Source organism: Eumetopias jubatus, unplaced genomic scaffold, assembly GCF_037043125.1.
Source record: "Eumetopias jubatus isolate StellerSeaLion01/CBP00866 unplaced genomic scaffold, mEumJub1_p1.0 scaffold_12, whole genome shotgun sequence".
Taxonomy (NCBI): Eukaryota; Metazoa; Chordata; class Mammalia; order Carnivora; family Otariidae; genus Eumetopias; species Eumetopias jubatus.
In genome coordinates, this window is record NW_028274818.1 from 86,329,835 (window position 1) to 86,355,920 (window position 26,086).

Consider the following 26,086-nt stretch of genomic DNA (forward strand, 5'->3'; position numbering starts at 1 on the left):
GATGACCTTGAGTCCCACCCGAAGTGAAGGTATTACGCCCTTTTAAATATTGAATTACTTGGATGTTAAGTAGATAAGACAAAAATCATGATGGTCTTACCCAGAACTAGAGGCCTGGGGGCTGCTGGGATTCTGAAGGTACCCACATGACCATCCCCTTCCTGTGGGAATATGAAGAGTCAGCCCAGCAGACCCTCTGCCATGGAGACGTGCGGCCTTCTCCCCTCCAGGCTTGAGGTGTTGCCAGTCACCTGGGGTCCCTCCTGCTGTCTGGTGTCATGGCTTGTCCAAATCCTTCTCTCCTTCAGGGCCCAGCCCAGATTGCCCCCTCTCCTCCCGGCAGGAAGGCCCTTCCCGTCCCTCTGAGCTGCCTGACCTGTAGCTGTTACCTGAAATCGGGCGGCCTGGCTGGCCTGGCTTTGAAGCCCGGTGCATCATCTGGCCTGTTCTGTGGCTCTGGCTAGTGCATGCATGGTGTCCCGAAGTTCCAGTCGCCCTTAGATAATGGGGACAGTCAGGCCACCTTGCAGGGTTGGTGTGTTGAATACATTAAAGTCTGTGAAGAGGGTCATTTTGTGTCGCACACACGAAACAGGAGAATCCTCTCACACGGGGTTGGGCTTAAAGTCTGCTTGAAAGTCAAGTACCAGAGACAGAGCCCCCCCAGACAGCCTTGGGACTGCTGGCTCTTTCTGCTGGACGTCAGCCTCTTCACTAACGCTTCTCCGTGGCCCCCAGTTAGTGCTCGAGTATTTGCATCATGGCTGTGGACCAGCCAACCTCCATCCCCCTGCCTGGCAGTGACCTCTTTTCTGTGCGTGGTTGCAAAACCCTTAAAGCTGGTCATTTATTCTTTCCCACGGGTGCAGCCGACTTGTGCCGCCTTGGGTCCACCTGTTTGTACCCTCTGTTTGGTGGTTTTTCCCTCTTGTTTGGTTCTGGCCAGTGGGGTGTAGAATTGGCCGTCTGTTGTTGACTCCAGGAAAGATGTAGAAAGAAGGTCACTTGCTGTTTGTCTCAGGCTCTCCCCTCCCAGAGCAGGCCCGTTGCAACAGAGGCACCCAGGGGTGTCGGCGGAATGGCTGCTGTTTCAGGCCTCTTGCTGTCCCTTGCAGATTGAGTCTGAGGATCGTGCGGCTGGCTCCCCCCTAGTATGGCCAATGAAGAGGATGACCCAGTCGTACAGGAGGTAACTGCTGCTCCCTACCCTCTGCCAGGGCTGCTGGGGAGGAGTGCCCAGGCCCAGGGCTGAGGCCCTTCCATCCATCCTTGGGCCAGCCTGGAACCTGCTGGCATCCCAGGGACCCCTAACCAGGCTGTTCCCTCTGCCTGGAACCCTCTTCCTCCAGATAACTGCCTAGCTGAGCCCTTCACTTCCTCCCAGTCTCTGATCCAGCATTTCCTTGTCAAAGAGGATTCCCTGACACCCCTTGCCTCGTGTGGCGCTCTCCTGTTCACCCTCCCTGGCCCCCCCAAGCTCCTTACCTTGGCCATGCCCTGTGCTTGGTCATAACACTTCCCATCCCCTAAACATAATCGCCTTCCACTAGAATGTAAGCTTCACGAGGGAGGGATTTTGTCTTCATCACTGTGTCCACAAAGCCAAGTTCAGTGCCTGTCACTTAGTAGATACTCAGTGACTATTTGTTGAATGAATGAATGGGTTTGACGACTCCCCCTTCTTCCTGGGCCTACCCAGAAGTCATTCAGCAGTTGTTCACTGGATCTACTGTGTGCTGGGGGCTATGACAGTAGTGAGCAAGGCAGTGTCCTGCCCTCGGGAAACTTAGGATCTGACAAAGAAGGAGACTCAAGATGCAGATGGTGGGGAGGTAGGTTCCAGAGTCAGCCCAGATCCAGACACATCCTAGAGCCTCTGGGCCTTTGCACATGCTGCTCCCTCCACCTAGACTGCCCTTCACACAGGCTTCGCCTGCGCTGATGCCCTTCACTCCTCCTTAAGGCCTGGTGGTGGGAGAGAACATGGTTCATATGAAGAACCGGGAAGCAGGGAGGTAAACTGCTGCACGGTGGGTCAGGGGCGGTTAGTGTTGAGAAGAAAGAGTTGGGCCAGATCATTCTTAGAGGGGCTTGCAGACCACCTAAAGGTGGTGTGACAGGTCAATCCAGGGTAGGTGGTGGAGGGCACAGGGAGGAAGGGCAGGCAAGTGGGTAAGCTCTCCTCTGTCCCAGCCTCATCAGAAAAGCATTTAATCGGGCTCCAGGATGCATCCTGATCTGGGCACACCCGGGGAAGGCACATTTTTATTGGGTTATAGTGGACCTAGGAGAGGGCCAGGAACTCTTGTCCTGGTCCCCCTGAGAGCCACAGAGAGGGAGGCTGGAGACTCGGTTCCCTCTGTTTCTAGCAGGAGCTGAGCTCTTCCCCCTCCCCCCCCCCCACTGCCTCTAGGAGCCACGAGCCCTGACTGACATCCAGAGAGCAGGGGGAGGCCAGGGCAGGCCAGCTACCTGTCTGTCTCCTGTTTAAGTCTTCTTCCCTTTTTCCCAGATCGACGTGTACTTGGCTAAAAGTCTGGCAGAGAAGCTCTATCTGTTTCAGGTAATGATGAGACCAGAGGGCAAAGGGGCCACCTTGAGCATGGGGGTGGGGGGTGAGGGGCTCTGGGAAACCTCAGCCTCGCTTAGGGTTCTGGGTGCCAGAGTGTGGGACAGGGGGTTTCTCTTCGCTCTTGTGGGCGGGCAGGTTAATAGTCTCTCATTTCGAAGATGGGAAAACCAAGGCAGCCATGAGAGGTGGAACAGTGTGGTTCTGGAACTCTGGGGACTGGTGGCTGTGTTGAGGCCCAGCTCCATCATGACTTAGCTGTGAGCCCTGGGCAAGGTCCTTGAGCTCTCTGTGCCTCTGTTTCCTCATTTACAAAATGGTGGCAGTTATACTACGTGCCCTGTAGCTCCCCGTGGGGGTTGGATGAATCCATCCAAAGTGCTCAGAACATGGCCCAGCCCAGAGCTCAGCTCCACAGTCTGTTTTTGGACAGTTTTGTCCTGTGTCCCCTGTTCCTGCCTGCATCCTGAGGCAGCTGTTAACTTGTTTTCTCGCTGTATGGATTTGCCTGTTCTGGACGTTTCATGTACACAGAATCATGGCATAGCTGGCTGCTTTTACTCAACATCGTGGTTTCGAGGTTCACTCATGTTCAGCATGTATCAGTACCTCATTCCTTTTTATGGATGAATAGTACTCGGTGGTGTGGCTGTATACAGCACATTGTGTTTGTCCGTGCATTGATGGCTCTTTGGGTTGGTTCCACTCTGGGGCTATTGTGAACAGTGCTGCTGTGAATATCCCACACAAGTTTTTGTGTGGACAGGTGTTGTCATTTCTCTTGGGCACATCCCTAGGAGCGGAATTGCTGGATCCAATGGAAACACTATGTTTCATGTTTAAAGGAACGGGCAGATTGTTTGCATTTCTTTTTTTTTTTTTTTTATGGGAGGTGGGACAAGTTATTTTTTTTAAAGATTTTATTTATTTATTCATGAGAGAGAGAGAGAGAGGCAGAGGGAGAAGCAGGCTCCCCACTGAGCTAGGAGCCCGATGTGGGACTCGATCCCAGGACTCTGGGATCATGACCTGAGCCGAAGGCAGACGCTTAACCATCTGAGCACCCAGGCGCCCCTGTTTGCATTTCTAATAACAAGATTATAGTTGTAAGTATTTTGTCTCCAGGCTGCATATGAGAAGGTGAGGCACAGGGAGGCTAGCCACTTGTGCACGGGGCCCAGGACAGGGCAGCAATGGGGGTACTCCAAATGTGAGCTGGGAAGAGGCCCAGCATTCCCCTGCCCTCTGCCCCCGGGGTCTGCCTTTACAGGCTATGGGGCTGGGGGCCTGTCCTTCAGGCCTTCTGAACTGGTTTCCCTGGCTGCCTGCAAAATGGTGGGGAGCTGGCCGTGGGGACGGTGACCCCATATGTGTTCACGGTGGGCCAGGCCCTGCAGTGTCTGCTCTCTTTGCCTCACTCTCTGCCCCCTGCAGCCTTGTGAGGTGAGGACTTGCACGTTTGTGGTGAGGAGCTGGCCCAGGTCCACACATTGCAAGAGGCAAATTTGGGACCGGAACCCAGGCCTGGTTCCAGAACCTTGCCCTTTACCACCACCCGTTCCAGCCTGAGATCAGGAGATGGCAGAGCTGCCAGGGCTCAGGCCAGACCAGTCAGGCTCCAGACTGTTCGTCCTACCACTGCCATAAGCTCTGGCCCAGGAAGCAAGGGGGAATCGCTGTGTTGCTATCTGAGTGAGCTTTTAGGAAGTCACCACTGCCTTGGGCTGGAACATAGCCGATCTGAGAGGGCCCCCACACAGAGGGTTCAGTGCACATGCTGCCACGCCTCCCCCAGCTCCTTCCAGAGGCTGTCATGGTCCGGGCAGCGCCGGCCACAGCTTCTCAACTTAACGCATGGTGACATTGAGGCCCAGAGGGGCTGAGTGGGTCAGTGGCAGCTTTTTATTACGGAAAGTTTACAGGGCGGCGGAGAGAATGGGGTAACGAATTCCTGTACACCCGTCCTCCACCCACAGCATGTCACTGGTCGGGTCTTCCGTCTGTGCTGCCCACGGTCCTGTGTCCCTTGTCCTCTGCCTGATCCTCACTCTTTTTTTTTTTTTTTAAGATTTTATTTATTCATTTGAGACACTGAGATAGAGAGCGAGCATGAGCAGGGAGAGAGGCAGAGGGAGAGGGAGAAGCAGGCCTCCCACCGAGCAGGGAGCCCGATGCAGGGCTCAATCCCAGGACCCCGGGATCATGACCTGAGCCGAAGGCAGACGCCTAATGACTGAGCCACCCAGGTGCCCTGCCTGATCCTCACTCTTGCCTCCCTGGCAGGACTCGTGGGTTACCAGAGAGGGGCCTGTGTGGGTTCCTGATGCGTAGGCTTGTCCCTCGGAGGTCAGAGACCCTCGAAAATTGCCTTTTGGAAGGAAGCTGGATGGAGCCGGTATGAAGGCGACACAGGCGGGGACCAGCGAGGACCTCTGGTCTCTGCTTGGTGTTGATTCTTGGCTGGAGCCTGTGAGCCCAGCTCTGGGCCGGGCCGGGCCGGACAGGGCAGGGTGGACTGACGGCTCCCTTCCCCTCCCCAGTACCCTGTGCGTCCAGCCTCGATGACCTACGATGACATTCCACACCTCTCAGCCAAGATCAAGCCCAAGCAGCAGAAGGTAGGGCTGCCCTCTGATGGAGGTGGCGGAGGGGAGGGGTGGTACAGGGGGGTGCTGATGCAAGCGAAGAGGACATGGGCCCTTTGGGGACTGGAAGCCCAGAGAAGGAGCGATTGGAGGGTTGAGAGGAGAACCAGTTGCTTGCAGAGCCTGGAAAGCTGAGGAAGGGAAGTTTCCAGAAAGAAAGGGAGTAAAGCAGCTCCAGAGAGGCCAGAGGAGAATAAGACTCGGAATGAGTTCGAGGCTGGGAATGGGGGGCTCATGTTGACAGGATAAGGCAGGGGCTGACGTGCAGCAGCTCTGATAGGCTCGAAGTGCCTCGAAGGGATGGGGTGGTAGGGGCCGGGAGCTCTGGACACGTGGCTTGTCCAGGGGGGTGCTGTAGCTCCGGCCCCCTATTGCCCCCCATTGCCATGTGCAGTGACTTTTCAAGAGAAGTTGGAAATGAGAATTTTTTTTTTAAAGATTTTATTTATTTATTTGACAGATAAAGAGAAAGCACAAGTAGGCAGAGTGTCAGGCAGAGGGAGAGGGAGAAACAGGCTCTCCACTGAGCAGGGAGCCCGACGCGGGGCTCGATCCCAGGACACCCAGGATCATGACCTGAGCCGAAGGCAGCCGCTCAATCGACTGAGCCACCCAGGCGCCCCTGGAAATGAGAATTTTTATGAGAAAATCTCTTGAATTTTAATCGTTGGCACCTAATTTAGATTTTGGAGGGTAGAATGGGGAGGACAAATAGAACTACATGACCCCACCCCCCAAACCACTCTGGCCTTTCTGTTGGAATTGGGGTTTGTGACCTTTGATGTGGACTGAACCCCGGGGGCCCTTAGGGAGGGGTGTGTGTCGGGCCTGCTTCTGAGCAGGGCTGGATTGGCAGGGACAGGGGTCAGGACTTGGCTGTGGCCAGGTTGGGGGTATCCTTCCGTTCCTTATAGCTGCTGGGGGTGCTTGATGCCTGCAGGTAGAACTTGAGATGGCCATCGACACCCTGAACCCCAACTATTGCCGCAGCAAAGGGGAGCAGATTGCACTCAATGTGGACGGTGCCTGCACGGACGAGAGCAGCACTTACTCCTCGTGAGTCCCCTGGGCCCGGCCCGCAGGCTTTGGTGCGCTCCAGTAAGAGCCTTCCAGAGGCCTGTCACATACCTGGGCCCTTGTGCCCCATTGCTCGGCTCCCTCCCAACATCCCAGCTTCACATGCTTGGGCCTGGTGCAGCCCTGCCCTGTGGCAAATATCTTCCCTTCTGAGAGGCCCCTTGATGGGAGTAGGGGCTTGACCCACCACCTGTCCTTGGGCCACAGACAGGGCCTCGGGTTTTCTCTTCCCCGGCTTCCCTCCTGAGGCTCACATATGCTGAGGTGGGGCCTTGATCCCTGTCCCTGGGTATTGAATTTCAGGAGGTGTCTGGGGTGGAGGGGCGAGGGCCTGCTATGCCCTGGGTCTGGAGCTTCCTTCCCCTTGACGTCTGTTCTCCCTGTGCTCCCAGGAAGCTGATGGACAAGCAGACGTTCTGTTCCTCCCAGAGCACCAGTAACACAGCCCGTTACGCCGCTGCGCTCTACAGACAAGGTACCCGTGCTGGGCGGCCAGGCTGCCGTGGCTCCTGGAGGCCGCTTGGGTCGGCGGGAAGTGGGAGGGAGGCTGGGGCAGGGGGAGGCTGTCCCCGGCCTGGTACCCAGCTGGCTGCTCCCCGGATGCCTGTAGGGGCCAGGCAGGTTGTAGAAAAGACATTGTCAGGGGTCTGGAATAGGCCACCTCTAAGGACTTCCTGCTTTTGGTGCTACCTGACCTGATAGAGGTGGTGCTGCCAAGGTCACTGTCTCCTCCTGGGACACAGACATACAGCGCAACTTTTGAGACAGGCGGGAGGATTTTGTTTTAAATACAAGGTACTTGCGGGGCTCCTGGTGGCTCATTCGGTGGAGCATCCGACTCTTAATTTCGGCTCAGGTCATGATCTCAGGGTCATGGGATCAAGCCCCACGTTGGGTTCTGCGAGGTTCTGCGCTTAGTGTGGAGCCTGCTTGGGATTCTCTCCCTCCGCCCCTTCTCCCACTCACTCACTTGCGCCCCCTCTCCCTCCCTCCCTCTCAAAAAAAAAAGAAAATACAAGGTACTTATGCATGAGCAATTTTACTCTTAGCATCTCCCCAAGAGAAGTGAAACGTCTATTCACACAAAACTTGTACGTGGATGTTCATAGCAGCGTTATTCACAGTAGTGAAGAAGTAGAAACAATCCATAAGTCTCTCAGCTGACGCCTGGATAGTAAAGTGCACTACAGCCATGTAGTGGAATGTTATCTGGCCACGGGAAGGAAGGAAGTACTGATAAATCCTTTAGTGTGCATGATGCTCAGAAGGCCACATGTTGTTGGAGTCCGTTTAAATGAAGTGTCCCGAAGAGGCAAATCCGTAGAGACAGAAAGCAGGTAGTAATTGCCCATGGCTAGGAGGAATGTGGAATGGAAAGTGACTGAGGATGGGTTCAGGGTTTCTTTCTGGGGAGATCAAAATGTTCTTTGGGGGGCAGGGGGCAGAGGGAGAGAGAATCCCAAGCAGGCTTCATGCCCAGTGCAAAGCCCGTCAAGGGGCTCTATCTCACGACCCTGAGATCATGACCTGAGCCGAAATCTGGAGTCAGACACTTAACCGACTGAACCACCCAGACGCCCCTGAAAACGTTAAGTTGATTGTAGTGCTGGTTGTACAACTCCAGGAATATATTAAAATACATTGACTAGTATGTTTTAAATTTTGTATGGCATGGGAATTATATCTCAACAAAGCCATTAAAAAGTGTTTAGAGTTCATAAAGCAATAGGTAAGACTAATTTGAACACTTAGGAAACAAACTAGAAAAGACTCAAAAGTAGTATCAAGTAACTATCCTTTTTTGAACCCATGTCTCAGGCCTTGCAGCCGGGACCATTTGTTTCTTTCTTTGAATTAATTTTATTATGGTAAAATATACATAACATGAAATTTACCATTTTAACTTTTTTTTGTTTTAAAGATTTATTTATTTTAGAGAGAGCACACTCCCAGGGAGTGGGTGGGGGGTAGGCAGAGGAAGAAGAGAATCTTAAATCTTAAATCTCCGCTGAGCACTGAGCCTGACACGGCGTTCGATCTCACGACCCTGAGATCACGACCTGAACTGAAACCAGGTCGGACGCCTGCCTGACAGCATCACCCAGGTGCCCCTCTTTTTTTTTTTTTTTTTTTTTAAGATTTTATTTATTTGACAGAGAAAGACACAGCGAGAGAGGGAACACAAGCAGGGGGAGTGGGAGAGGGAGAAGCAGGCTTCCCGAGGAGCAGGGAGCCCGATGCGGGGCTCGATCCCAGGACCCTGGGATCATGACCTGAGCTGAAGGCAGACGCCTAACGACTGAGCCACCCAGGCGCCCCAGGCGCCCTTCATTTTGACCATTTTTAAGTGTGCGGTTCGGTGACATTTGAGGGCATTCATGTTGGTGTGCAGTTGTCACCACCGCCCGTCTCCAGAACTTGTGCCATCTTCCCGACGTGGTCGTATTCTTCCGTAGCCAAACTTACCTGTCCTGTGTTTTTCCTTCTGAATCTCTTGTCTTGGTTTTTAGGATTCTTTCTCCCATCCTAGGTTCATACAAAGGTTCTCCTAGTTTTTTTCTAGTATTTATAGTACTTTATATGAAAATTTTTAACATTTCTGAAAATTATTCTTGTATGTAGGGTGGTAAAATGATTTATTTTTTAAATTCCAGTATAATTAACAAACAGTGTTATGGTAGTGTCACGTGTACAATAGAGGGATTCCGTGATTCTGTACCCGACTCCACGCTCATCACCTTAAGTGTACTCTGACCCCCCCTCCTCGTTCACCACCCCCACCCCCCCTCTGGTGACTGTCAGGTGTTCTCTGTAGTTAAGAGTCTGTGGGTTCTGTGCTTTGTGTGTGTGTTTTTGTTCTGTTTTAAGTAGGCTCCACGCCCACCCAGAGTGGGGCTCAGGCTCATAACCTAGAGATCGAGGGTCACATGCTCTACAACAGAGCCAGCCAGGAGCCCTGAATCTTTTTCTGTGTGTGCTTTTTTTTTTTTTTAACCCTGTTCTTTTGTTTCTTAAATTCCACATATGAGTGAAATCATACGGTATTTGTAGGACCATTTGCTTCTTTACTCCTGACTGCGAGCATTCCACTCCCTCTGGAGTCCAGAACGCTTTCACAGAGCCACCTACCAGAGCCTTAGCGTGTGATTTCTTCTCTCTCAAGCCCACATTGACTTGAGAGAAATTGATGGTCTTTGCACTGCCTCCCAGTGCACAGGTTTCATTCACAAGGAAGAGTCACGATCTTTGTCCAGGACTGTGTAGACACTCCTCCAGCTGGCCACGCCAGGGGCCATTCCTCCAGCCACATTTGTGCTGGCAGACTTCTGAGCGGATTGGGTGGGGTTTTGACAAGCCGAGTTGGAGGAGGAGAGGCAGTCTCTGTGGGGAGGGGGCGGTGGACATTGAGGGTGCCTGGCAAAGGCCCGGCGGGGAAGAGAGGCCGAGTTTGGAGTGGAAAAGTTGCCATGTGCCGGAGTGAGCAGCTGGGGGGAAGGGGGTGGCGACCAGGGTCGGAAAGGCCTTCGATGCTCATGGGGGAGGGTATGCAGGCAGGCTTAAAGAAGTGGCTTTGAGCAGAAGGGTCTGGGTTCATGTCCTACTGCAGCTGTGTGCTTAGGGTTGGGAAGGGCTGCGGGCCCGGTGGTCCCAAGGCCCTGAGACTGGGGGCTAGAGCAGAGGTGGCGGGTGGCTTGGCGATAGGCTGAGGCCTTTGGGGGAGTGCAGGGCCCTTTGTGACTACTGTGAGCCAAGCTGGGTGGGTTGGTCCCAGTTCCCAGAGTCAGGTCCAAAGCCTTCTTCCTCTGCCAGGTGAGCTGCACCTGACGCCTCTTCATGGCATCCTGCAGCTGCGGCCCAGCTTTTCCTACCTGGATAAGGCGGATGCCAAGCACCGGGAGAGGGAGGCGGCCAATGAGGGTGAGCTCTGGACCCCTAGCCCTTCTGTCTGTCTGCATCTTGGCAGGGATGGGTGGGTCATGGGAAAAACTGCAGGGGGATGGATTCCAGGACGCTTAGCAGCATCCCTGCTCTACCCACTGGATGCCGGGAGCACTCACCTGCACAGTTTTGACAACCAAACGTGGCTTTCTACATTCTCAAGTGTCCTCTCGTGGGCAAAATTGCCCCCAATTGAGAAGTGCTGACTTGGCTAACGATCTCTGCCTAGAAGGAGAATTCCCAGATGCCCCTGCCTGAGGCCTTCTAGGGAGTTGGGGGCTCCACCAGAGGCTGCAAGCAGTGTCCGCTTTCTCTTGCAGCAGGAGACTCTTCGCAGGATGAGGCGGAAGAAGACGTGAAGCAGATCACAGTGAGTGAACTCTGGCCCCGAGGAGAGGGAGGGTGCGCCAGGGCGGTGGGGGGGGGGGCGGCGGTGGGCAGCGGGGCCGGCTTTGTAGCTCAGCTGCCCGCACGCTGCTCGGGGTGGGAGGGGCTGTGCAGACCTAAGGCTCTGGGGGTGAAACAGATACCGAAACAGGGTCCCATCCTTCAAAGCCTTCCTACTGGGCGGCCTGGAGGGGTAACCTGTCCTGCGCCCACCCTGACCTGTCCCAGCTGTTCACAGGATAGCAGCCCGGGGCTTCTGTAGTGTGGGAACCCTGGGGCTTGGCTGGAACTGGAATTGTCTGGGAGGAGGAAACTGGGGGCCTAGGAGGTCCAGGGAACCCGCACAGTCTGCCATGAAGCCTGTGTCCTAGTGGAACCAAAACCCCATGTGCCTTAACCACGTCATTCAGTGTTTCCGGTGGTGTGCAGACGCAACAATTCTATCTGAATACTAGGCCTGTATTCCAGACGTGGTGAGAAGAATATTGACCTTTCATTTATGGCTTACCGAGTTTCCTCTGTGTAAGCCTATGGAGGTTAAAAGGAGTATTTAAGGAAGAAGGCACAGATAGTGACATGGATGGTGTACGGACGTGGCTTAAGTTGTGAGCCTTTGCACGTCCTTGAAGATGGGCTGATACCAACATGACTGCTGTGTGGTGGGGGTGCTCACCCTCTTCTCTCGGCAGCTTGTTGAATGATCACCCTCCTTCCCTCCTCGGGGACTCAACTGGCCCTTGTTTGACAAGTTATCCTTAGGCCCATGAACTTAAAGGACCCATATAGAATCCCAGGATTCTGTGGTACCTGGCTGGCTCAGTCAGTAGAATATGCAACTCTTAATCTCAGGGTCGTGAGTTCAAGGCCCATGTTGGGCGTGAAGCCCACTTTAAAAAAAAAAAAAAAAAAAAATCTGAGGGTTCTGTAATCCAGCCAACGCCCCCGCGGGAGGTGTCAGGGCTCGGTTCCATCAGGACGCTAAGCAGCAGAAACCCGGACCTACCTGGCATGAGCTCAAAATGGAATGTATTGGTCCCTTTTACTGAGAAGCTGAGGGGTAGCTTCAGGTATGGCTGGATTCAGGTGCTCAGACTCGGTCATCGAGACCTGGTTTCTCCATCTCCATCTCCAGGTTCCGCCTTCCTCTTTTGGCCTTTCTCAGGCAGGGTGTCTGTCCCCAGTGGTACAGAGTTGTCCCCGCTCCAGGCTCACATCCTCCCAGCTTCCAAGACCCCAGGGGAAAAGAAACTTCTTTCTCATTACTTCTAACTAAAGTCCCAGACCGGACTCATTGGCTTGGCCAACCCTGAATCAGCCCCTGTGGCTAAGAGGATTTGGTGCTCGGATTGTCCAGGTCTGAGTCACGTGCCCACTCCTGTGGCTGGGAATGTGTGTGGGGGTGGGGGCACGGGGGAGGGATATTTTCTCCCCTGAGCTGAGGGGTACCTGGGCATTTCCCCAAGGAAAATGGGGGGGGTCTTTTAGCCGTGGGAGTGGAAATGGATTGGGTCCCGGGCAGGCAGAAGCACAAGAAAACTGCTCCCTGGCCTGTGTCGTCAAGTCACAGAGGGGGACACGGTTGGAGCTGAATTTAAGAGATGTGTATCGGGAAATGAAGGGGAGGTGGGAGTGGTGCGGGGCTCTCCAGTCTTCTCGTGGGGTGAGGGCCGGCAGCCCAGGACGGGGCCCGGGCCTGAGGCCACAACCCCTCCCAGGTGCGGTTCTCCCGTCCGGAGTCGGAGCAGGCCCGCCAGCGCCGCGTGCAGTCCTATGAGTTCCTGCAGAAGAAGCACGCGGAGGAGCCCTGGGTGCACCTGCACTACTATGGCCTGAGGGTGAGCGGGGTCCCCGGTGGCGGCTGACACTGGCCCTGGGCCGGGGTCCTGGGAGAAGAGCCCAGTCTCGCCTGGAACTGGGGGTTTCAGATTCAGTGAGAGCCCCCTGGTGGTAGGGAGCCCCGGGTGGAGAGGGGAAAGTTTGTCCCTTGTTCCAGCCGGTCTACTTAGCGTGTGTCCCAGGGGAGCAGGAGATTGAGAAAGGAGTCCACAGTTTCCTGGGGTGGGGTTTTCGGCATCCCCAGGCTCTCCTCAAGTGGGAGCTTCTTGTTGGCCCCAGGGTGGAGCTGGTGTTTGGTTACGGATTTTTATGTATCGTGGGTCCGGAATGAAAGCGCTCGTTGGAGAACCGGCCATCTGTCACATGGCCAAGTTCACGTATCTGCCAAGGGCGCTTTTGACTATACTTGGTTTTCATCTCGTGTGCTGACTTAGAACCCAATCCTTGAGACTGTATTGAGTAAGGGAAGTGATTGGATCGAAGCCAGAGGTGCCATAGGGCTCCCCAACATTTTCCTGGGGGCGGGGAGCAACTCCTGATTTCTCTGGAACTTTCCTGAAAGAGATTCATGTTGACCAAGCCTTAGAGTCAGACTTCCAGAAGCTCTGCTATTTCCTGGTGTGTGACTTTATGCAAATTACCTAATGAGAGAAGTTGATGTATATAAGCAGCCATTGGACCAGAGCCCGGCACATAGTAGGTGCTCGGTGACTGTTAGCTGTTATTTTTTACCGTTGCTGTTAATGACCCTGTGTCCCAGGCAGGGCACCTAGGCACGGGTGCTGGGGCTGTTCGGTCATAGAGCTGGAGATGGTTGATTGAGGCCGCCTCACAGAGGCCTTGAATGCCATGCTCAGGTGGCTGGATATGATTCTGTGGCTGGCCTTGGGGCAGGACAGTGGGCACCTGGAGGGAAAGGTGATGCAGGGGTGAAAACTGGATGGCAGAGGGGCTCGGGAGGCGGGTGGCACGGGCCTGGGGTGGTGGCTGAGGGTCCCCGCACCCTGTGCCTTCCCCAACAGGACAGCCGCTCTGAGCACGAGCGCCAGTACCTGCTGTGCCAGGGTTCCAGTGGGGTTGAGAACACTGAGCTCGTCAAGTCACCCAGGTGGGACCGGCGGGCCAGGCTGTTGAGCCCTGTGGGCTGCTGAGCCCACCACTGGCCCCAGGAGGGTCCCTGTGGTGTGGGGCCCTCCTGGGGACTGTGGCCCCTTCTCTAGCAGGGGAGACAGACATGGGAGAGGGCCCCCTCGTCCTCTGGAGAGGGGTGGGAGGGTGGGTGTGGCAGGAGATGGCCGTCCTTTCTCTGCAAGTTTGGGGGGAGCTAGGGGAGCGTGGGTGTGGCTCTCTATCTGTCCCCCAGCCCCCAGCCCTCCCTTGGGGAGGCTTCAGCCTGGGTGCAGTCTGGGTTTGTGGGTAGGGGTGGGGCAGGGCCAGAGCCCAGGAGCTGCTGACCCTGCCCTCTCCCCTGCAGTGAGTACCTCATGATGCTGATGCCACCTAGCCCAGAGGAGGAGAAGTGAGTAGAGTTGGGCCGGACACCACCCTCCCCACCCCAAATCTCCCTCCTACCCCTCCTCTAACCCAGCGTCTCTGTTTTCCAACAGAGACAAACCCGTGGCTCCCAGCAACGTCCTGTCCATGGCCCAGCTGCGCACCCTGCCCCTGGCTGATCAGATCAAGATCCTGATGAAGAATGGTGGGTGGACACATGCTTCCCCCAGGGGGACCCCAGCCCTACCACCTCCTGGGGAAACGGAGTGTGGGACAGACTTAAGGACTGAGGGGCAAGGCCAGAGGCTCCCGCCACCCGGCGCCAGAGCGTTCCTGGCTTTACAGCTCTGGCCGCATGTGGAAGGAACGCACTGCAGCAGTGGGGGGGGCGGGGCGGGGGGCTCCCTCAGCCGGGCTCCTGTTCCTGCCGCTCCCCTGCTAGTGAGCCTGGGCCAGCCGCTGACCCCCCTGCGCCTAAGGAACTAGGAGAGCTCCTGGGGGCTGAGATGAGGCTTCTTCACGGCTTATACAGAGCCTTGCACGTGAACACGAGCTCCGTTCGTTCACTTGGACTATTTTGGGGGGCCCACACCAGGCTGCACACAGTAGGGACTGGTCCCCTTTGTCAGAGGACTCGGAGGGCCAGAACCTGTAGGGCAGACGTGAGCCCTGAACCTCAGAGCTGAGTCCCAGGCCCCGGGCTCCTCTTCAGAGATACCACCTCCCGGGGCCTGAGCAGAGGGGAGCTCCCAGCTCTCCTTGGGGCTGCCTGGGTGCCGGGCCACTGGCCTTGCTGCAGAGGACATGGGAACCTACCCCAGGCCCTCTATGGGCCTGGGTAGTAATGGTTTTACTGTTTATCTCCTCCCCCCTGCCACAGTAGGCGCCATGCCTAACGTGGGGCTTGAACTCATGACCCTGAGATCAAGAGTTGCATGCTCTACCAACTGAGCCAGCCAGGCGTCCCGTACTAGTCTTACCTTTAAGGAGCACCTCTTGGGGTGTTTGCTGCAGGATTCAGTGAGTGCGGGATGCGTGCACAAGCAGCCAGTGGGGTCAGCGCTTATTACCCGTGTCGCCCGCCTTACATGCTGGGGTGGTTGTGTGAGCCTGAAGCTGTGTAGACTTGGCGGGGGGGGGGGGCGGTGCGGGGAAGGGCCCAGGCCCTCTTCCCTTGTCTGATGGCTCCTGCATCCTCCTCAGTGAAGGTCATGCCTTTTGCCAACTTGATGAGCCTCCTGGGCCCCTCCATCGACTCTGTGGCTGTTTTGCGTGGCATCCAGAAGGTGGCAATGTTAGTCCAAGGAAACTGGGTCGTGAAGAGGTAAGTTCCTCTGCATGGGAGCATCTGATCCATTTAAATTCAACGTGATTACTGATGTTTTGGGTTTAAGTCTACCATAGCGCTGTCTCTTTGTCCCAGATTTCATATCCATTCTTACCTGCTACTGGATTCTTTTCCAAATTAGCAGGAAGAAATGGAATAATAAAAAGTTATTCTTTCTGGGCTCTCTCAGTACCCTACAGATTTCAGGGTGCGTTCATAACTGATCACAGCTTAATATTAATTGCTGTGTTTTACCCTCATCCAGGACAATTCAAAGACCTTAGAATGTTTTATATTTATCTTTCTCCCAACTCATGTGCTGTTCTATTTATGTTTTAGTTGTATTTTAAAACCCACAGGACGTTATCATATCCAGTCAATATTCTTCAGATCTGCTCACATATTTACTTTTTTATTTTGCTTGTCATGCCTTTCTGCATCTGAGTTTCTGTCTGGGACAATTACCTTCTGCCAAAAACTGCTGGGGTGTTTCTTCTAACGAAGCTCTGCAGGGGCGTGGTTCCCTTGGGTTTTGTGTGGTCGGAAATATCTATTCCACCTTTGTTAAAGGATATTTTTCCTGAGTGTAGAATTCGAGATTGATTGTTTTCCTTCCACATACTGACAATGTCATTGCAGTCTCATTCCCACTGTTTCTAGTGACGAGTCTACTGTCTTTATTCTTGGTTTCCTCTGGCTCTTTTTGAGATTTTCTCTTGTTGTGGCTTTCCACAGTTCATTAAGATGTGTCTGAGTGTGAGTTTCCTTTCACATGTCCCGTGGGGTTCGGAGCATATGGCTTGATGCCTTTCAGGAGTTTCTCTCTGTGATCCCTCCACCAGACTGTCACTGTCGAGGCGGGCAGGGACTTCTGTGTTGACCCTCCTTCACGTCCCTGGAAGTCAGTATAATGCCTGGCACATCTTAGACCCTTGCTAATAAGTGTGGCTGCATTTTATGTTCACCTGGATTATGTTAAATTTATTTATTTATTTATTCATTCATTCATTCATTTGAGACACAGAGATAGAGAGAGAGAGCATGAGCAGGGAGAGAGGCAGAGGGAGAGGGAGAAGCAGGCTCCCCACTGAGCCAGGAGCCCGAAGCGGGGCTTTGATCCCATGACCCTGAGATCATGACCTGAGCCGAAGGCAGACGCTTAACCATCTGAGCCACCCAGGCACCCCTGGATTATGTTAATTTTAAATAGTGTAACATAAAATACATTAATAAAGGCTTTTTAGAAAGTGTGGTGTAAGGTGAACAATCTCAAAATACGAATTGTTCCAATTTTTTAAGTACTTCGTTGCAGAAACTCCGTCTTGTTGGTTGGTTGACCGTGAATTGTAAAGGCTATTCACGTTGCTGCCACCTGGTGGCGCCCTTGCACCGGGAAACACACAAGTGCTTGATTATGGCAGGCCTTTGGATGGCGCTAAATGGGACCACCTAGGTATATTCATGCTAAGGATGAGCGAGGACACTGCTCCAGAGAGGTAGAGACTTGGCAAACGTCTGGCAGCAAGGCAGCCCCGGAACTGGGGTTTGAGCTCTTGCCGAGCACCACCTATGGCCCTGGTGCTTCTGCCCTTCCAGCCTGGGGTCTGTCCCAGTGACCTGAAGGTGGGGCCCCCGGGCCGCGCGTGTTCGCTCTGCCCCAGTGCTTCGGGTCCTGCCGCAAGCCCTTGGGTCTTGCCAGTGGCCTGGGGGTGGTGCTCCTCCCTTGTCGGTCTCTTTGGGTTTCTGTGAGGAGATGATGCAGCACTCACACCTCGTTCACTAAATCTGGCTCTGTGGTGCGTTCTGTGCCCCACTGTCATTCACGTGCTGTCCCCATCCTCAGGAAATGTGTGCGGTGGGGGTGGGCACCATTACAGATGAGCGCCCCAAGAGCAGAGGTCTGGGGCGCACGCCATGCTCATCGCTCGCTCAGTACCTGCCGAGCGGCTCCCTTCCTTCGTGTGGCAGTGATGGTCCCTGTCCCCACAGCGTGTTTCTGGGAAGGGAGTGGACACAGAGCTCGAGCTGGAAGGAAAAGTATTAGTTGGTTGCCAGGTAGGATTGAGGAGGGGAGGAGAGAGGTCTCCCGGCAGAAGGAGTGGGCGCAGGAGAGTAGAGGCTCCTCGGGCACAGGATGGTCTCGGGGGGTGTGGGTGTGTATGTTCGCGTGAGAGAGACAGGGTCTGTGGCTGAACTTGGTCAAGGTTATACTTGCAAGCCTCAGCAGGCAGCTCATTTGCCCCTGGGCCCTGAAGTTCTCTGAGCTGGACTGTTGGTCCCATTCACTCCAAAGGCTTCAGCCCCACTCGTGCCTTGGGGCCCATCCAGGTCCCAGTCCCTGACCCCTCTAGCCCCCGCTTACACTGCCCACCCGTCCCTTCCGTCAGGTGGTGAGGCCTTAAGTCCTGCTTCCTAGCCGCTCTCTCTAGGCCTCACACCCGCCCTGCCTGTGGGACTCGCTGTCTTCCCAGAGTCCCGGGGTGGCCTGTTTCTGAACCCCTGCCCTTCCTGACTGCAGTGGGCCTTGGGGCTGGTCCAGTGTGTGCATGGACGGTCGTGATGGGCTGGGAGGAAGGATTCTTGGGGGATAGGCTTCTCTTCTACATACATGTTCACAGAGCCAGGCTCTGCGGTTAGAAGGGCGGCCCCGAGGGCAGCTGTGCCCGCCGTGTTGGAGAGGCTTGGGCTGGGCCGGCGCCTAGAGCTGGGGCTGGGGCCCTGCAGGCAGTGGAGGGGCTGGGAGAGGGCCTGACCTGCTGCTCCTGCTTTCATTGGCAGTGACATCCTGTACCCCAAGGACTCCTCCAGCCCTCACAGTGGCGTGCCTGCCGAGGTGCTCTGCCGCGGTCGCGACTTTGTTGTAAGTGCCCAGGCTCTCTGGCCTCCGGTCAGTGGGGCAGGGATCTGGGAGGGGGTGGCGGGCAGGGCAGTGGGAGGAGGGCAGGTCTGTGTGGCTAGGGCGAGGGCAGGGGGTCGCTGTGGACCCTTTTTCTTTCTCCTTCGATTCAGAATCCTGGAGTCTTAGACTTCATAAGAACATTTGCCTTCCTCTGGCCTGGGGATTACAAGCCAGAGGCCCATAGGTGGACTCTGGCTAGGGAACATGTTTCATTTGGCCTGAGCAGATTTTTTTAAATGTTCACTTGAATTAGTGTTTACAGTTCAAAATCCTGGTACAAACCAGATTTCTAGCTCATTAGCGAATAATTGGACAGTCTGGTATCACTGGGCCCAAACCCCTGCACGGCACCGACTTTGGGTGGGGGCTGACAGTGCCATCCCCCGCGGTCCTGCGCCGGCCTGCTTCTCTTGTACGTTATTGCTGTGGGTTTGGCAACTCCTGAGCCAGCTCATTCCTTCACGCCATTGCCCTGTCCTCACCCATAAGTCCCGGCCCAGGCATCCGTCTCAAGGGCTTAAACCCGGCTGCTGGGATCTGCACTGCCTCCCTTGAGGGAAATCGGTCTCCTAAGCTGTCCGCAGTGACCATGATGTGCGCAGGGCAGCCCTTCAGCTGTTCGAGCGAGCGCCTGTGTTTTCTCCCTGCCTGAGCAGATGTCCCAGCTTCTCTGGACAGTTAGCGGCTAGGTGCCTCCACACTTTATTTTTGTCTTGGGGCCAGAGTGCGGTGGATATCCGCCCTGGGCTTGCTGACTGGAGCCCGTGTGCTGTTTGCCACCACCCGTCAGCCCGTCTCATTCATGGGGATGCTGTCAGGAGGGCCTGGGAAGGGGGCGGCTGGTCCAACCTGAGTTCTTGTCGGGGACGGTCTTCCCTCATCCCAGGGCCCCAGGACAACTAGAGGTCTGGGGGATGGTCTTGGGAGCAGCCCGTCTTTGTGTCCTAGAAACAGGCTGCCTTTTCTCCCTCAGATGTGGAAGTTCACGCAGAGCCGGTGGGTGGTGAGGAAAGAGGTGGCCGCCGTGACTAAAGTAAGTGCCACTGTTGGTCGGAGGTCCGGGCCGTCCGGGTGGCTTTCAGGCCTGTGGGGCTCACCTTTGTCCTGCCCTCAGCTCTGCACGGAGGACGTGAAGGACTTCCTAGAGCACATGGCTGTGGTGAGGGTCAACAAAGGCTGGGAGTTCATACTGCCTTCCGATGGGGACTTCATCAAGAAACATCCAGACGTGGTCCAGCGGCAGCATATGCTGTGGACAGGCATCCAGGCCAAGTAAGGGCTTGCTGGCCAGGCCATAGCCACCTTGCCCCCCAGGCGCGCTTGGGGCCCCATGCACCCCTTCCTCCCCTCCAGTGGGCACTGCGGCTCGATCCCAGAACCCCCCAGTGCAGACCTGGTACAGCCGCCCCTGCTAATCAGAGCTGGCGTGTCTGTTTGTGAGGGGCTGAGGGAGCAGGAGCCTGGGCTCCTGTGGATCACCGCTGCCCGCCCCAGCCCGGCGGCTCCCGGTGGGCGTGGGGCCTGTGCGCTGTGGGGAGGGCCAGCCGGGCTCCGTGCACACAGCATCTTAGTCACCAGGATGTCCCTGCCTCGACGGTGACAGGGGACGTACTGTAAAGTTAAGAGAGTTTATTCTTCTTTTCAGATTAGAAAAAGTGTATAATCTTGTGAAGGAAGGCTTGCCAAAGAAGCCAGATGGACAATCAGGTGTGCAAGGTGCTTTGGACTGGGCCGGCCCCTAACCCAGCCCCGGCTCCGGGAGGCCTGCTTTGCGGGGGCTTGTCAGGGCTCGGGCCGGAGGGGGCTCGTTGCTCTCACCACTGGGTGTCCTTTCTGTGCCTTCCTCCCCCTTCCCCACAGACCTCAGCTTAAGGCTTGGCCTCGGGGACTGAGGGCTTCTGAACTCTGGGGCTGTGCTGGGGTGCAGGCCTTCCTAGGTCGGCAGAAGGTGGCGGTGGGACAGGAGGAACTGGCAGGGACTCAGCAGTAACCTGTCCTGGTTTGGCTCTCCCAACGTGGGATTCTGATTTTCCCCACTTCTGTCTCTTTCCTTGTGGCAGGGGGAGCTCCATCCCTCCCAAGTCCGGTGGGGGTGAAAGGCAGGACCGCAGCGTGCTTCAGCCCTGGCTGGCCGGCGTTGTTCCCGGGCCCTTCCTCTGGGGAGCAGGGTGCCCCCCGTCGGGCTGGTGGGGGTTGTCGGGGGGCGGAGGGCCCTTCTCTGCGCTGTCCCTGAGCCCTCCAGAGCAGCGCTCCTCTCCCCACAGGGTCTGCTGCACTGCTCTCTGGGGACCAGCGGGTCCAGGCGGCCAAAAGCAAGGCCCAGCAGAACCACGCACTGCTGGAACGCGAGCTGCAGCGGAGGAAGGAGCAGATGCGGGTGTCCGCGGTCCTGCCTGGCGTGCGGATCAAGGAGGAGCCCATGAGTGAGGGAGAGGACGAGGAAGATCAAGATGCAGAGGAAGACGAGGAGCCCATGGACACCTCTCTCGGTGGCGGCCTCCACAACAGGCTGGCCAACGGGTTGCCTAGCGGGCGGGCGGCCGGCGGGGACAGCTTCAACGGGCACCCACTGCCAGGCTGCGCCAGCACCCCCGTGGCCCGGGAACTGAGGGCCTTCGTGGAGGCCACCTTCCAGAGACAGTTCGTGCTCACGCTGAGTGAACTCAAGCGCCTCTTCAACCTGCATCTGGCCAGCCTGCCCCCTGGCCACACGCTGTTCAGCGGCATCTCGGACCGCATGCTGCAGGACACGGTGCTGGCCGCCGGTTGCAAGCAGATCCTGGTGCCTGTAAGTAGAGCCGCGCCTCCGGACGTGCGTACATGCGAGGCCACCCTCTGCCTTTCAGGAGGGCTCCTCGGCAGGCAGCCCCTTTCCTGGCAGAAAGGCAACAAGTGGGGTCCCTCTGGAGTGGCCTGTGCCCCTCTTGCTTTGGGGGAACCAGTTGTTTAGAGGTTGCATGGGAACTCGGGAGGAGTGCTGACCTTGGTCTGAATCTTGGCTCTCGTGGGTTGGCTTTGTGTGATCTTGGGCCTCTTGGGCTCTGCCTCCTCGTCTCACGTGGGCAAATGCTGGCTTTGGTACCTAGGACTTGGGTAAGGGCCCCTGGAGATGTCCAAAGGCGCTCACCCGTAGCTTGGCCTACAGCAGGGCCTTGGTCAGTGCAGGGCCCCGTCAGCCCTGCGGTTTCTCAGGCTGAGTTCGTTTCTGTCATCGTTTGATTTTTGCAATTTGCAGGTGTCGAAACCGACCTTCAAAGACATGAAATGAGCTTGTGTAAAGGTCGTATACCCAGGAGGTGCTAGAGCTGGAACTGGAACCTCAGTATAGTGACTGCAGGGCTGAAATCTTTTCTGCTTTACCTGAGATGCGCTGCCCCTTTGGCCCGAGCCCATGGCTCGTGCCCTGGCTCGGGCAGGCCTCCCTGGCTAGAGATTAGCTGACTGGCGTGCTCAGCATTTCTGCTGCGGGGCCTGCAGGTGGCAGCGCGAGCCACCCACAGCCCAGGCTTCTGGTCCCAGCATTGGCAGGGGCCCTGGAGTGGAAGCCGCCCCCGGAGCAGCTGAGGGTGGAGAGGGCCAGGCTGGGGCTTCAGGAAGTGGTGCTGCTCATTCTCTCCCCCCAGGCTCTGCCCAGACCTGGCAGCAAACAGGACTGGGGTGGGGCTGCAGCTGCAGCTGCCTCTTAAGACAGCCTCGACGTTTGCAGTCCAAGGTCAGAAGCACCTGCAGCCTCCGGGGATCTGAGGCGAGGGCCATCTTTGTGTACGTGAGACACAGAAACTAGGACGAGAGGCCCTGGATCCCGTGCTGGCTAGGCTGTCCCAGGAGATCTGGCCCTCGTGGCAGGGAGCCTCCGTGGTGCAGTTTCCTGTGAAAGGTACCAGGGCTTGGGGGCCCTGCCCTATTTGGAGCCACCCTTGCCCGCCCAGCAAGTGGGCCTAGTTAGCTCCAGGCTCCCCTTTCTCGGAGCTGGGCCAGGCAGGGGAGGGGGCGCCTGCCCAGGGTTAGCTAGGCCATCTTGGGCTGCTGGGGTGGTTGGGAGAGAGGTGTGAAGTAGGCTGCTCTCAGTCACCTTTGTCCCGCTCCTTCCTCTTGGGGCTGGCGTCCTGGGAGACCACGGCCCCTCTCTGCTGCTCCCGTTGACTTCCCTCCCCCTGATCCTGATGTAGGGACCATATAGAATGGTCCTGTCTGTGGAGGAAAAGACGTCCGATGTGTCTGGCCTCAGGGTGCTGAGGTCCAGGGAGAGTGAGTAGACTCACGGACTTGAATTTAACCCTGGTTCTGCTACGTATTAGATGTGCGACCCAGACACTGAGTAAACTCTAAGCTGGATTCTCCCCCTGCAGAGTGGGAGGCTGCAGCACCTTGCTCCTGCCTCTCTGGTTTCTGATGATCCAATGAGACTGTACGGTTATAGTCCTCCAGGGGCTTTATGTGGTAGGACCTCCCACTGTTGCTTGTGTTGTGGGGTCAAGGCTGGAAACTGCTCTACCAGGTGCCCTGAGCCTGGCCCCCTTCTCTTGGTCCACCTTCGGACCCTGCTGAACCAAGTGGTGTGGGTTGCTTGGGAGGCAGGCAGGGCCTCTCACCTGTACTGACGCAGCCCTTGAGGGAAGGGGTTGGAAGGAATCCCCAGGATACTCCCAGGGCAGTATGGGGGTGGGAGTGCTGCTCAGGACATGTCTGAGGGCTTATGTTTAGGGTAGGGCGATACTGGCTGATGGAGAGGAGCCGATGCCAAGTTGTTGGGAGCAACAGAAAACAGATTTCCCTCCTTGTCCAGTGAATCTGGGGGCTTCGGGCTGGGTGGGTCCTGCTCCGTCCCACTGAAGGCCTAGGGAGTGGCAGGAGCTGGAATTGGAACCTCTGGTCTCACATGGGCTCACTCCCTGAATGGGACTCATGCACACTGCTCGTGGGGGGGGGGGGGGCAAGGTGGACCCGTGTGGGAAAGACCGACAACTCACACCCAGGCCTTGCTTAGTTTCCCCCCCAGACCGCTGCGTCCCCAGATGAGCAGAAGGTGTTCGCCCTCTGGGAGTCTGGAGACATGAGCGATCAGGTAAGGTGACCTCTTCTGCTGTCTCCCCAAGAGCAGGGAGGTGGGGTGAGGCCTTTAGGGAGACCCAGAGCACAGAATGTATGCTTCAGGTTTTCCAGCCACTCCCAATTTTAGATATTCTGGCTCCGTGTCTCTGTGTGTTGCTAAACAGGCTGGATGGGCCCGTCCTTTGAGCCGAAACCAGTGGTTCCCGATTGCCGGTCTAGATGAGCTGCATTAGAATCCTCTCTTAAAAAACATATGTAGGCTCCTAGCACTGACGCCAGAGATTTAGTTCAGCTCTGTAGGAGCTTTTTTACTTGGAAGAGAGAGAGCACAAGCAGGGGGAGGGGCAGAGGGAGAAGCAGGCTTCCCCGCTGAGCAGGGAGCCCAACATAGGACTCGATCTCAGGACCCTGGGCAGATGCCTCACCAACTGAGCCACATTCCAGAGAATTCTGCCATCGAGCCAGGCTCAGGAACCAGTGATGGTCATTTCTCACGTGGCCTCTGGCAGTAAGAATTAAAAGGAGTTCTTACCAGATCTTGGGTGCTGGTTTCTAAGAGAAATTGGTCCATTTTGCCTCCTCTCACACCCAGGCAGGAAGGGTCCCGAGTGTCCAGTGAACAAAATAGCAGGAGTTAAACCAGCACCAGTGTCTTGTCTAGTATGCTCATGGACCCTGAGGTCCAGAATTTTCCTTAAATCATGAACTTGCCTAAACGTTAAGGATGAAGATTAAACTGCTAAAATACTAGTCTGCCCTTTCCCAGGTCCTATCCCTAAGGGGTGGGGAGGAAGTGGGGAGTGTCCCCCCCGCAAAGGCCTCGGCAGGGGCCCCAGCGCAAGAGCAGTCCTGAGCTAGCTAGCCTGCATGCTCTTGGCTAGAAGACATGGCATCGGAGTTTTCTAGTCCTGACAGAGTAGGAAATTCAAAGGATTTGACAATTACTTTTTAAAATATACATGACAAAGCTTTCCGGCCCTGTCTTCACAGCTTAGATGGTATCTTACCCTGCCTCCTAATTACCATGAAACACCAAGTCTAAACTGCTTTTCCTCTGCCAGCACGTCCCTGGCTTTTCTCTTCTTGGGGCCTCGGGATGACCGATTGGTCAGATGTATTCATCTTTAAACAAGTCAAGTCCCGGGTGTACACAGACTGCAGTGTGGAGTTCGGTCCATAGCTTTGGATTTCTTGTTCTTTTTTTTTTTTTAAGATTTTATTTACTTGACAGAGACACAGTGAGAGAGGGAACACAAGCAGGGGGAGTGGGAGAGGAAGAAGCAGGCTCCCCGCAGAGCAGGGAGCCCAATGCGGGGCTCGATCCCAGGACCCTGGGATCATGACCTGAGCCAAAGGCAGATGCTTAATGACTGAGCCACCCAGGTGCCCCCGGGGTTCTCTTTTAGGTGACTGTTTTCCACAATAACATATTTTTGCTACTAAAGCACCGACAGGTTTTGCTTGAAATCTTTTCCAAAAATTACCGGGTACGCCGGAACATGATCCAGTCACGGCTGACTCAGGAGTGTGGAGAGGATCTGAGTAAACAGGAGGTGGATAAAGTGCTAAAGGTAAACCTGCTTTGTGTTGTCAGTCTCCTCCCCATCTCAGGTGGAGGCCTGCAGTGTGTTTCTTAAATCCGGCCCACTCCCCAGCCAGGGGGTCTCCATCTGATGATGATGGGTGCGGGCAGAAGGACTGAACTGAGTCAGATGTGGATGCCACCTTCAAAAAATAATCTAGTGGGTCATCCCTTGAGGTGACCGGGCCTGAGAGTCCTGGCTCCCCTCCCCTTTTGAATCTTATACCACTTGATTTCAGTAGAATCAATTTTTAAGTTAAATTTAGTTTAAAAAGGAATATTTGTCAAGTATATGAAAGTACCTAAGTATACTACTTATAATGCTTTTATGAATTGACTGTGGTACAAAATACCGTGTTTGCAAAAACCCTGAAACACGGAAAGCTGCTAACCGTTCCTTTGCATCGTGATGACCTCAGACATCCGAGGGCGTAACCTGGTGCTATTTATGAGACACCTCTGTTCTGGGTCCACTTATGGACAGTTTTTTTTTTTTAATCTTGTGCTTGCAAAGCACATTCATTTATGGTTCCTCATTTTTCAGAGCCCCTGAGAGCTACCGCAGCACCGTGATAGGGCAGCCCTTGGTTTCCCATTTGTGCTCCGTCCATTAATCAGACACTGGGTTGTAGCGTTCTGCACAGGACGCAGTAGCTGCCTTTCCTGCTAAAATCTGCCCTTCACACGTTCCTCTCTCTTCCCAGGACTGCTGTGTAAGCTATGGCGGCATGTGGTACCTTAAAGGGACGGTACAGTCTTGACAGTAGTCACAAACCACTAACCCAGTGACGCCAAGCCCAAGGAAGGACGGCGGAGCCGGCGGAGGTGCCAGTGGTCTTGCTGCTTCGGAAGACCCGGAGCAAGAGGAACTGACCGTGTCGCGGCTGGGGCGGTGTGCTGTCTGGCAGCCAGCGGGGATCTTCCTCAGCCAGGGGCAGGGTCAGCTGAAGTTAGATCGCTCCCAGGACAGAGGGCAGCCGGGACCTTCATTACAGTATAATTTGAAATTCTTGATGTATTTTGCTTATTATTTGGTTCATTCTCGTAATAAAGAGAGTGTATACTGACCACAGGCAGGCTGATGAAAATCATGGTTTAATATTTTACTTTTCAAAGTTATGTTTACAAGATGAAGAAAACCTCAAGGTTTTAAATATTTAAAATGCCTAGAAGCCAGTATTTAGTCCTCGATTATCTATCTGCTAAGACTTCTGCCAATTTCATTAAACCAAATCGAATTGTTTCACTGCTGGGTTTCTGTGGCCACCTTACCTTTTAA

At 55.3% G+C, this 26,086-nt stretch overlaps 1 protein-coding gene across 6 annotated transcripts in view; it reads left to right on the plus strand.

Moving 5' to 3' along the window:
- Positions 1–25,875, plus strand: part of POLR3E (RNA polymerase III subunit E) — a 30,296-nt gene extending 4,421 nt beyond the window's left edge. The window contains exons 2-21 of one of the 6 annotated variants that reach the window (XM_028090418.2): positions 1,116–1,189; positions 2,513–2,563; positions 5,110–5,187; positions 6,155–6,270; positions 6,684–6,766; positions 10,102–10,209; positions 10,551–10,600; positions 12,333–12,452; positions 13,476–13,561; positions 13,928–13,972; positions 14,061–14,152; positions 15,151–15,271; positions 18,053–18,134; positions 19,147–19,206; positions 19,288–19,445; positions 19,819–19,889; positions 20,438–20,961; positions 23,161–23,238; positions 24,671–24,796; positions 25,512–25,875. In XM_028090418.2, coding sequence (XP_027946219.1) covers positions 1,154–1,189; positions 2,513–2,563; positions 5,110–5,187; positions 6,155–6,270; positions 6,684–6,766; positions 10,102–10,209; positions 10,551–10,600; positions 12,333–12,452; positions 13,476–13,561; positions 13,928–13,972; positions 14,061–14,152; positions 15,151–15,271; positions 18,053–18,134; positions 19,147–19,206; positions 19,288–19,445; positions 19,819–19,889; positions 20,438–20,961; positions 23,161–23,238; positions 24,671–24,796; positions 25,512–25,568 — 2,142 coding nt within the window. In that variant the 5' untranslated portion in view covers positions 1,116–1,153 and the 3' untranslated portion in view covers positions 25,569–25,875. The other 5 variants (XM_028090420.2, XM_028090419.2, XM_028090421.2 and 2 more) reach the window with 5 other exon arrangements.
- The last annotated feature ends 211 nt before the right edge of the window (positions 25,876–26,086 follow it).